At 34.0% G+C, this 11,178-nt stretch overlaps 1 protein-coding gene across 2 annotated transcripts; it reads left to right on the top strand.

Moving 5' to 3' along the window:
* Positions 1-2,443: 2,443 nt before the first annotated feature.
* Positions 2,444-8,592, top strand: LOC107888623 (ABC transporter B family member 19). Of its 2 annotated transcripts, XM_016812794.2 has the most exons (10): positions 2,444-3,031; positions 3,122-3,176; positions 3,486-3,661; positions 3,805-4,005; positions 4,115-4,374; positions 4,470-4,786; positions 4,881-5,104; positions 5,180-5,999; positions 6,080-6,321; positions 7,172-8,592. In XM_016812794.2, exons 1-10 carry the CDS (start codon positions 2,786-2,788, stop codon positions 8,378-8,380), a joined length of 3,750 nt encoding a protein of 1,249 aa, XP_016668283.2. In that variant the 5' UTR covers positions 2,444-2,785; the 3' UTR covers positions 8,381-8,592. The 2 variants fall into 2 exon arrangements, with proteins under 2 accessions (XP_016668283.2, XP_040957548.1); XM_041101614.1 differs by lacking the exon at positions 3,122-3,176 and having other exon boundaries at positions 2,839-3,031.
* Positions 8,593-11,178: the final 2,586 nt, after the last annotated feature.

The following is an 11,178-nucleotide window of genomic DNA, read 5'->3' on the forward strand; positions in this document are numbered from 1 at the left end:
TCAAATGCACTAATTTATTTATATATTTTTTGAAAAAAATATTTGAAATTTTATTAACTGGGTGCTAATTATTAACTAGTTTAGTGGACAATTTGTTTGATTTATCGGAAATAAGAGGTTAGTTCCCTTGAGAAGAGGTTTTTTTTTTTGTACAAAAAAACTTAAAATTTTGAATTTAGGTCACTAGGTACATATAGTGACATGCATGACACTTAGTATTCAAATTCCAACATTCATAATTTTCCGAATTTTAACACTAATAAAAATATAAAATTATTAAAATAATATAATTCGAAAATTCATAAATTAGATTGGAAAAAAATAAAGAGATGATGAGCCTTAATGCTAAAATCTAAGACTTGGGTCACAAAATCTAGTTGATACCACATTGAAATAAATACCCCAAGTAGCAAACAAACAAAATACCATAGGACAAAATGTACTGTTTAAAAAAAACAAAAAAATATATGTCTGAAAATCCTCAGAACCAAATATATATATATATATATAGATATAAAAGAAAGAGGCTGCCATTGACACATGCAAAATGTCAGTGAATGAAAGAGCTTCTCTGCAAATTTTACTCACAAAGTCTTCTTTTTTCAATGAAATTCAGAAATCACAAGACAAAAAGCTTTACACAGATAACCAGAAAAAAAGAAGAAGAAAAAGCAAAAAGAGAAATAACAGTGGTGATTATAGATTACATAATGTGTGTTTTTTTTAAATAAAAGCAAAGGACCAATAAAATTCTTACAACTTTGTATGAATTGTTAAAAAGTGTAAAATTTGTCTTAGATATCAAGTTTTCCTTAGTTTTTAATATATTAATATTATTTTTAATATTAATTTAATTATGAAAAATTATAAAATGGTTACGAAATTATTTAATTTTGTCTTTTTTGTTCATTAATCAGTTAACGTGGTAGTTTTAAATTTGACATAACAGCAATTTTAACTTTCTATATTTATACATTATATCAATTTAGTCTTAATTCTAAAAGATCTAACTCTCAACATTTATATATTGTGTAATTTATTTATTTATTTATTTTTTGCAATTTTACTTTTTCTTTTGATCTTTTCACCTAAAAAACTGAAAAATAAAATTATCAACTAAATTTGATTGAAATATACAAAAAAAAAAAGAAACATTCAAAAATCTAAAAATAGTAATTTCATATTTTTCTCGTTAATTTAAAATTAGGCCTCAATATAAAAGAAACTAAAATTGCAAAAAAGAAAAAATAATGCGCAAATGTTGAGGGTTAATCAAAACTAAATTAGCATAATTTATAAATGCCGAGAGTTAAAATTATTATCCTATCAATTTCAAAAGTTACCGCTCTTAGCCTAGTAATAAAAATAAATAATTAAATCCGTCATATATATTTAAAAAAATTGATCATATGACTTGATTTTATTAATGCCTAAAAAAATTAAATTTTTAGGCTTGCATTTTTGGCAAAATGGCATCTTTTGTTACATTTATTGTTGAATCCTCAATTATTGTTTTGATTTAAATTCCTCAACATAATTTGTCGATTTTTTCTATTGAAATAGTAAAACCCAATGGTAATTTAATATATTCTATTTAGAGGGTTTAAACTATTAATATCATATTAATTAAATTTTTTTTCAATATAATATATGTGTAAACTATATATTAAAAACGGTAATCAAATTGTAAATATGCATATACAAATTCATAGGACATATATTAAAACATATAATTAAATCTGTGTAAATACTGACTCAAATATGCATAGAAGATAAAGAACTTGGATTTTATATGTTAAAAAAAATAAAATAGCTCCGGTAGATTTTATTTGCACCGTATGTTTTTAATTAATACATCAAATTCAAGTTTACAATTAAATACACTTCATTTCATATATAAATATATACCTAACATTTAAATTGACAACAACGTGAAGTGTTTTATGATTAAAATTTAATTTTATTCATACCTATATGGTATTGAGGTAAATATTTGTTGAGAAGTACCAATAAATGGGTTATATTTAGACTAAATATGAATATGGAAAAAAATCACTTGAATAGCTTAATCTTAAAAGTCAGATTAAATTTTATTCCCTCTACTAAAAAATAATAAATTAGTCCGTATATGTTAGATTAAAGAGTAAACTGATCATTTCTACTTTTAAAACTAACATAATTAACGAAATAACTAGATAATTACATATGTTGCGTAATATGTACTTCATGCTAAGGCTGATTTTTAAAAGTAAAAAAAATGAATTTACTCAATTTAATATATATATATGAGGAATAATTTATTTATTTTTGATAAAACTTGATATTTGATGAAATTAAAACAAAATATTGATTTAAAAAATGCAAGAGGTTTGACCAATAGTCTAACACATGCATTCTCTACCCTTCTCACTATATAACTTTACAGTTTCTCTCTTTATATATACACCCATTCAAGCGCTCTTTTTATGCTGCTTTGCCCTTTTACTTTTCCTCATTTTTTCCCCTTCTCTTCACCTTAGTTCTCGAACTCATAAACTCAAAAACGACATTGTCAGGTTTTCGATACCTTGAAAAAGGGAAGAAAGATAAAGAAGCAAAAAAAGGGTCTTTACTCTTTAGATCTCTCATTCTTCTTTCACCCTTAAGAGATCTTCTTTCTTTCTTTCTTTCAATGGCTATTCTTCAACTCAGTTGCTTTTGAATCAAACTCAACTCACCTCAACTCAATTCAACCAACCTCTTCCTTTCTTCTTCTTTAGCTTTGGTTTTTTGAGTTTACAAAAAAATGGCTGAACCAACTGAAACAAAAGCAGTCCCTGAAGCAGAAAAGAAGAAAGAACAAAGCTTGCCATTTTACCAACTTTTCACTTTTGCTGACAAATATGATTATTTGTTGATGATCACTGGTAGCTTAGGAGCTATCATCCATGGTTCTTCAATGCCTGTTTTCTTCTTATTATTTGGTGAAATGGTTAATGGCTTTGGCAAAAACCAATCTGATTTGCCCAAAATGACTCATGAAGTTGCCAAGGTTCACTTGTTTTTTTAAACCAAGAATTTTACCAACTTTTTTTAGATCTAAGATCTGTTAACTTTCTTTTTTTCTCCTTGTTTGATGCAGTATGCACTCTATTTTGTGTATCTTGGTCTTATTGTCTGCCTATCATCATATGCAGGTATATAATTTTTTTCTTCCCTTTTTGTTTTAAATGTATGCAAATCTTTGATAGGAATGGATGCATCATGGTTCACAAGTGACTCGTGCAGTGTAGTAGCCCTGTTTAAACCAAAACGGACCGATGGGTGCGTGCCCACATGGTCTTAAAAGCCTGTCTCTTTGTCCTTTTTGTTTTTCTTCACTTGTCAATCTTAACACCCTTTTACCAAAGATCCTCACTTGCAATTATATTTTAATATTCAACATTATCTTCTTCTATAGTCCCATCTCTTTCACTGTAACAAGTAATTTTTTTTCGATTTTACAGAGATTGCATGTTGGATGTACACTGGGGAAAGACAAGTAAGCACATTGAGAAAGAAGTATTTGGAAGCTGTTTTGAAACAAGATGTTGGGTTCTTTGACACCGATGCAAGAACTGGGGATATTGTTTTTAGTGTTTCCACTGATACTCTACTTGTTCAAGATGCCATCAGTGAGAAGGTAGCTTCTATTTTTCTCTTTAATTGTTTCATTTGCTAATCTGGGTTTATTGGGGACAGTTTGGATGAAATAAGGTTTTTCTTTGAGAGTTTTAAGGATAGATCACATAGTTCATTAATGGTTTGTTTTGTTTGAAATTTTAGGTAGGGAACTTTATACATTATCTGTCAACATTCTTGGCTGGTTTAGTGGTTGGTTTTGTGTCAGCATGGAGGTTAGCTTTACTGAGTGTGGCAGTGATCCCTGGAATTGCCTTTGCCGGCGGCTTATACGCGTATACGTTGACCGGCCTCACTTCGAAGAGCCGGGAATCCTATGCGAATGCCGGCATAATTGCCGAGCAGGTGAGCATGTTTTGATTGTGTTCTGGATTATAAACTACTTGTCTACATGTTTCGATTGTCCCATACTACAATGTAAGGCTTTTGTCTAAGTAATTAATATCATCAACAGGCCATCGCACAAGTTCGTACCGTGTACTCATATGTTGGCGAGAGTAAGGCCCTTAATTCTTATTCAGATGCAATACAGAACACACTTAAACTCGGATACAAGGCTGGAATGGCTAAGGGTTTAGGGCTAGGGTGCACTTATGGCATTGCTTGTATGTCTTGGGCGCTTGTTTTCTGGTACGCTGGTGTTTTCATCCGGAATGGACAGAGTGATGGCGGCAAGGCATTTACGGCTATTTTCTCAGCCATTGTTGGTGGCATGTAAGATCTTAAGCTCATGTTATCTTATTGTTAGGCGCCATTAAAGATTAAGCTTTACCGGAGATTATATTGTTCGAAAAAATTTACTATTGCAGGAGTTTGGGTCAGTCATTTTCAAATCTCGGGGCATTTAGTAAAGGAAAAGCAGCTGGTTACAAACTGATGGAGATTATCAACCAAAAACCCTCCATAATTCAAGACCATTTGGACGGGAAAGTACTGGAGGAAGTTAATGGCAATATAGAATTCAAGGAAGTGACTTTCAGCTACCCATCGAGACCGGATGTTATCATCTTTAGCAATTTCTCGATTTTCTTTCCAGCAGGAAAGACAGTTGCAGTTGTTGGTGGTAGCGGCTCTGGGAAGAGTACTGTCGTCTCTCTGATAGAGAGGTTCTATGATCCTAACCGGGGTAATCAAGAGGCTTCTGTCGTGTTTGAAAAATGAAAATGTTTGCTCCTCGGATTTTAGAGCTCATGTTTGTGTTTTTTGTTTTGGCTAAACAGGGCAGGTTTTGTTGGATAATGTTGACATAAAGACACTGCAACTTAAATGGTTACGTGATCAGATTGGACTGGTAAATCAAGAACCTGCTCTCTTTGCGACTACCATCCTTGAGAACATACTATATGGAAAACCCGAGGCAACAATGGATGAAGTGGAAGCTGCTGCTTGTGCTGCAAATGCTCACAGCTTTATTACCCTACTCCCTAATGGATATAACACTCAGGTTGGTCTCCTCAAGTTTAAGAATCTAGTCGAAATTTGAATTTGTATTTCTGTATTAATTTGTCTCGAAATTCAGGTGGGAGAACGAGGAGTCCAACTCTCTGGTGGCCAAAAACAAAGAATTGCGATTGCTAGAGCCATGTTGAAGAATCCAAAGATCTTGCTCCTTGATGAAGCAACAAGCGCACTCGATGCAGGCTCCGAGAGTATTGTTCAGGAAGCTCTTGACCGGCTAATGGTCGGGAGAACAACTGTAGTTGTTGCTCATCGACTCTCCACCATAAGGAATGTTGATTCGATAGCTGTTATACAACAAGGGCAAGTTGTTGAGACTGGAACACATGAAGAGTTGATTGGAAAGGCAGGGGCGTATGCTTCGTTAATCAGATTCCAAGAAATGGTGGGAAATAGAGACTTTGCTAATCCATCAACTCGCCGATCACGTTCAACACGTCTAAGTCATTCACTGTCAACTAAGTCCTTAAGCCTCCGGTCTGGCAGTTTGCGAAACTTGAGCTATTCTTACAGTACCGGTGCTGATGGCCGGATAGAGATGATATCAAATGCTGAAACGGAACGTAAAAACCCAGCACCGGATGGCTATTTCTGCCGGCTTCTCAAGCTAAATGCTCCCGAATGGCCCTATTCAATCATGGGAGCCGTTGGTTCCGTGCTTTCTGGTTTTATAGGACCAACTTTTGCCATTGTGATGAGCAATATGATCGAAGTCTTTTACTATACAAATCCTACCTCTATGGAAAGAAAGACAAAAGAATACGTTTTCATCTACATCGGAGCTGGTCTATATGCTGTCGTTGCGTATTTGATTCAACATTATTTCTTCAGTATTATGGGAGAAAACCTCACAACACGAGTGAGGCGGATGATGCTTGGAGGTATATATATTTTCAACTACAAGTCCCCTTTCCATTGCCTATCTTTTATTAATTTTATGGTGTTTTTCTTCTCAACTCAGCAATTCTAAGGAATGAAGTCGGATGGTTTGACGAGGAAGAGCACAATTCAAGCCTTCTTGCAGCCAAATTGGCAACCGATGCAGCCGATGTAAAATCCGCGATAGCCGAAAGGATCTCTGTGATACTACAAAACATGACTTCACTTCTCACTTCATTCATTGTTGCCTTCATAGTCGAATGGAGGGTCTCTCTTCTCATCCTCGGTACCTTCCCTCTTCTAGTCCTCGCAAACTTCGCTCAGGTAAAAATAATCTCACACATTCATTCCATTCCACCATTTTTGACCTATATACGTCCACTAGGGGGTCATATGGGTTATTATAAAAAAATCCAACATGGCTCATCTCCATTTCACTGCACATGCTTCCTCCAAGTTTGATGCATCTACTTTTATGTATATATATAATATAATATTGACATTACCCCAATGAATATAATCAGGGGTGAATAAAATAATCAAGATTCCATACTTCTGAGAAAGTGTTCTTGCTATAGCAGTAGCTCAGTTTCTCGAGGTTGTAAACTATTATATATATTTTGCCCTTGGTTGTATTCCCTTAAGTCAAAATTTCAAACTTTGTGTAGTTTCTCTCGCATTTTTAAATATATGTATATAAATAATTCACCGACACTGCAATATTACAGTGTAAATCAGTTTTTGTTTAATGGCTTCTGAGTTTTTTTTCCTTGGAACCTGAGCTTTTGTTGTATAGCAGATACCACCAAATATACATGATATAGTTTCGAGAGATTCTTGCCCCGTGATCATTTATATAATTCATCATCTTTTTATGTATTTTTTAGGTTTTTTAAAAAAATCTTTTGTTCTGTTTTTTTATACAGTGTGTCAGTGTTTTTTGACAGTAGAACAGTGTTTTATGGCAGTGCCAAATAGTAAGAAAATTTCCATGTAAATAATATGTGTAGGATTTTGCATATTTACTGACATTTTCACCTTAACAAACCTTTTCCGACGCTGTAAAATTCGAAAAGCGAAAATTATGTATGTCCGTTGGCCGTATGCATGTTCAAGACCGCGTAATGTAGATATTTGTACAGTACAATTGATTCTGTTTTATTTTGCCCTGCAGCAACTTTCACTCAAAGGGTTTGCTGGTGACACGGCGAAGGCGCATGCAAAGACAAGCATGATTGCAGGTGAAGGTGTAAGCAATATTCGAACGGTTGCAGCATTCAATGCACAGAACAAGATCCTTTCACTGTTTTGCTACGAACTCCGAGTTCCGCAGATGCAAAGCCTTCGTCGCAGCCAAACATCGGGTCTCCTTTTTGGCTTGTCTCAGCTTGCACTTTATGCTTCGGAAGCTCTCATACTCTGGTATGGAGCTCACCTTGTTAGCGAAGGTGTTTCAACCTTCTCTAAGGTGATTAAGGTTTTTGTGGTATTGGTGGTTACTGCGAATTCTGTGGCGGAAACTGTTAGTCTCGCTCCTGAGATCGTTAGGGGTGGTGAAGCTGTTGGTTCAGTGTTCTCAATTCTAGATCGTTCAACTAGGATTGACCCAGATGATCCAGAGGCAGAACCGGTTGAAACAATTCGTGGAGAAATTGAACTCCGTCATGTTGATTTTGCATATCCTTCGCGACCTGATGTTAGTGTGTTTAAAGACCTTAACCTTCGAATCCGTGCTGGCCAAAGCCAAGCACTTGTTGGAGCTAGTGGCTCTGGCAAGAGTTCAGTCATTGCATTGATTGAACGATTCTACGATCCAACAGCCGGAAAGGTTATGATCGATGGAAAAGATATCCGGAGATTGAACTTGAAGTCTCTTAGGCTTAAAATCGGATTGGTACAACAAGAACCAGCCCTCTTTGCTGCCAGCATTTTCGATAATATCGCTTATGGAAAAGAAGGAGCAACCGAAGCTGAAGTAATCGAAGCAGCTCGAGCAGCTAACGTGCACGGTTTCGTTAGTGCGTTGCCTGATGGTTACAAAACACCCGTTGGTGAGAGAGGCGTTCAACTCTCCGGAGGTCAAAAACAAAGAATCGCCATCGCAAGGGCTGTACTTAAGGACCCAACAATATTACTACTCGATGAAGCCACCAGTGCACTGGACGCAGAATCAGAATGCGTGCTACAAGAAGCACTCGAAAGGCTCATGAGGGGCCGCACGACGGTACTTGTGGCTCACCGTCTCTCGACAATAAGAAACGTCGACAGTATTGGAGTAGTACAAGACGGGCGAATCGTAGAACAAGGCAGCCATTCCGAATTGATTAGCCGACCGGAAGGAGCTTATTCTAGGCTCTTGCAACTGCAACACCATCACATATGAAAGTTTTTATTTTTTATTTTAATTGAATCAACATGGGCTTGTTGGGTGGTATAATTATGTTTGGGTCCCTTTAACCTCTTATGTTTTTCATATTTTCCTTTTTTGAATGATGATAGTTGTAGATATTGTTAAAGTGGAGACTGTATCTTTGGGTTCTACTGCCCCATTTCCAATGGGGTTTCCAATGTTAAATTATTGATATCTATGGTGCATAACATAAGTCCCCTTTTTTTTTTCTTGTAATTGGTTTTTATATAATATTATAAAGTGCAAACTCTAGACACCACTTTTTTCTTATTTGCATGTGCCTGCTGGTACTGTTCTGTTGTAGATGAGGGCATCTCTTTTTATCCAACCATGTTACTCATATTCAATTACCTAATAGTATGTATCTTTTATTCATGACTTAAATTTGGTAATTATTTTTATATTTGGGGTGTTAACTTCTTTTCTTAAATTTAGTAATTGTTCTTATATCGGGTCTTATTTAGCAATTATTCTCAGGGTTTAAATTCTTTTTTGTCCAAAGTTAGCCTTTGATATTTCTTTAAAAATCTAAAGTTCGAACCTTGGGTAAAACTACCATGGAGGTCTCTGTATTAGGAAGTAGATTACATTTTGCCCCCTCTACTTAAAAAATGGGCAAATTAGTCCCTATATTTTAGATCAAAGAGAAAATTAATCCTTTCTGTTAAAATTTCATCCAATTGTACTATTAAAAATTAGTATAGCTGGCGGAATATCTAGATTGTTACATGTGATGAGCCATATGTACATCATGCTAACGTACAGAGACCGGTTTTTAACAGTAGAAATAGATGGAGTTTTTTAAACAGAATGACCGATTTACTCTTTAATCTAACGTAAAAGGACTAATTTGCCCTTTTTTTTAGTATAGGAGACTAAATACAATCTTATTTCTAGTATAGAAGCCTATATGATACTTTTACTAACATCAATGTGGGCATAATTACTAAGTTTAAGAACTAACTTAGACAAAAATATGTTCAGGCCTCAATGTAAAAATAACTGTCAAATTTAAATATTACCTTAAAAAAAATTCAGACTCAAATATGAAATAATTGACAACTTAGATACTAAATAGTGATTTAACACTAAAAAAGGACAAACATATTCATGGAATGAAATCATTGTTAAAGCAAAAAACATATTTGGTGTAAAGTTGAAGTCTAAGCTGCAACTATGAGCAAGTTATTGAGTGCATGCACCAGTAAATATGTAGGGTACCCTACTTGAATTCTTGAGTGTTTTTTTCTTTTTGGTTTTGTTTTCAAAAGTCACCATCTCCATATTTCTTGAAAAATGCAAAATAAAGCATGTGTAAGCTTCTACCATCTGAATGATTATAGATTTCACTAAAAGGTCCATTTTCTGTACTTGCATCTGTCACAAAGTTGAAAAATAAATAAAAACCAAGTAAATTTCAAGGGAGTTGGGCCCCCCTATGCAACACTAACTTTCACCCTTCATAAATATTGAGATTGTAGGGTAAATAAAAAGAGTTTAAATCATTATCAGGTTTGAATTTGATAATTTTTCTTATATTTTGGTTTAAATTTTTATTTGATTCATTTTAGGTATTGAATTTGATAATTGTTCTTATATTAAGGTTTGAACTTTTTTTTATTCAAATTAAGTCTCAAACTTAGCAATTATTCTCATATTAGGGTTTGATTTTTTTTTGGTCTAAGTTAGTTCTTGAAAACCCTGAAGTTCAAGTTTCAATATGGGAATAACTGTCAAGTTTAGGCTCCAATATAAAAACAACTGTCAAGTTCAAGGACTAATTTGGACAAAAAAAAGTTCAATCCCTAATGTGGGACTATTTGCCTAATTTATGCCTCAATGTGAGAATAATTGCTAAATTCAAGGCCCAACTTGAACCAAATGAAAATTTAAGTCCGAATGTAAGAAATATTGTTAAGTTCAGCCCTTTAAGAAAAAAAAAAAGATAAAAAAGCAATCAATCAAAGGCCTGGCAAAGGACACATATAATGGAGGAGGGTTTTTCAGTTCTCTGAGTCTGAATCTGAAATGAAAAAGAAAAATCAACCCACCATGGAAAAACAGTGGGGTGGGGTCATATATTTGATTCAGATTTGGCAGTGATGAATGATGATGATGCATCGCTGTCAAACATTTTCATATATGGTTGCCTTGCCTTTCATCATACATACATACATACATGCATACATGACCTGCAATGTTTCACATTGTGCTGCATGATAAACATCACGTATATTTTGCCATCTCAAACAATTCAATGCAGTATTGTGTATAGATTCTTTAAGGGGGTCCTCTTTGAAAGACTTTTTAACAGTGCTTTAAAAAACCTGGTGATGTATTATGGTCTACAAATGTTGACTACTGCTAGTTGTATTGTCTGATATAGCTTCAGTTGAACCCCATCAATGTTTCCCCCATTCAGGTCCCTGTTTATATCATTTTGTTTTCTTTTTGGCCAATATGAAAAGGATTAATGGAACTTTCTTTCCTCTCAAGTTGGCAAAGATCACTGATGTGGGGGCCTATCTGTCAACCCTTTTAACCCATTCTTTTAAATAAAATTACTGCATTTTTCCATATTTTTTAAAAAAAATGGATAAATTAATCTTTATGCATCAGATAAACGAGTAAATTGATCCATATACATCAACATGAGGTATATGTATAATGTTATGTGTAATTGTTTAATTATTCTATTAACTTAAGAATAGAAATAGATTAAATTTTTAATAAACCTATAATAAACCTGAATTACTAAACTCACTGACTAC

The sequence above is a fragment of the Gossypium hirsutum genome, chromosome D09, assembly GCF_007990345.1.
Source record: "Gossypium hirsutum isolate 1008001.06 chromosome D09, Gossypium_hirsutum_v2.1, whole genome shotgun sequence".
Classification (NCBI taxonomy): domain Eukaryota; kingdom Viridiplantae; phylum Streptophyta; class Magnoliopsida; order Malvales; family Malvaceae; genus Gossypium; species Gossypium hirsutum.

Coding starts and splice junctions, on each gene's coding strand:
- LOC107888623 (XM_016812794.2), top strand. CDS start 2,786: ATGGCTGAACCAACTGAAACAAAAGCAGTCCCTGAAGCAGAAAAGAAG. Junction 4,006..4,114: donor CCGGCATAATTGCCGAGCAG/GTGAGCATGTTT, acceptor TATCATCAACAG/GCCATCGCACAAGTTCGTAC. Junction 4,375..4,469: donor TCAGCCATTGTTGGTGGCAT/GTAAGATCTTAA, acceptor TTACTATTGCAG/GAGTTTGGGTCAGTCATTTT.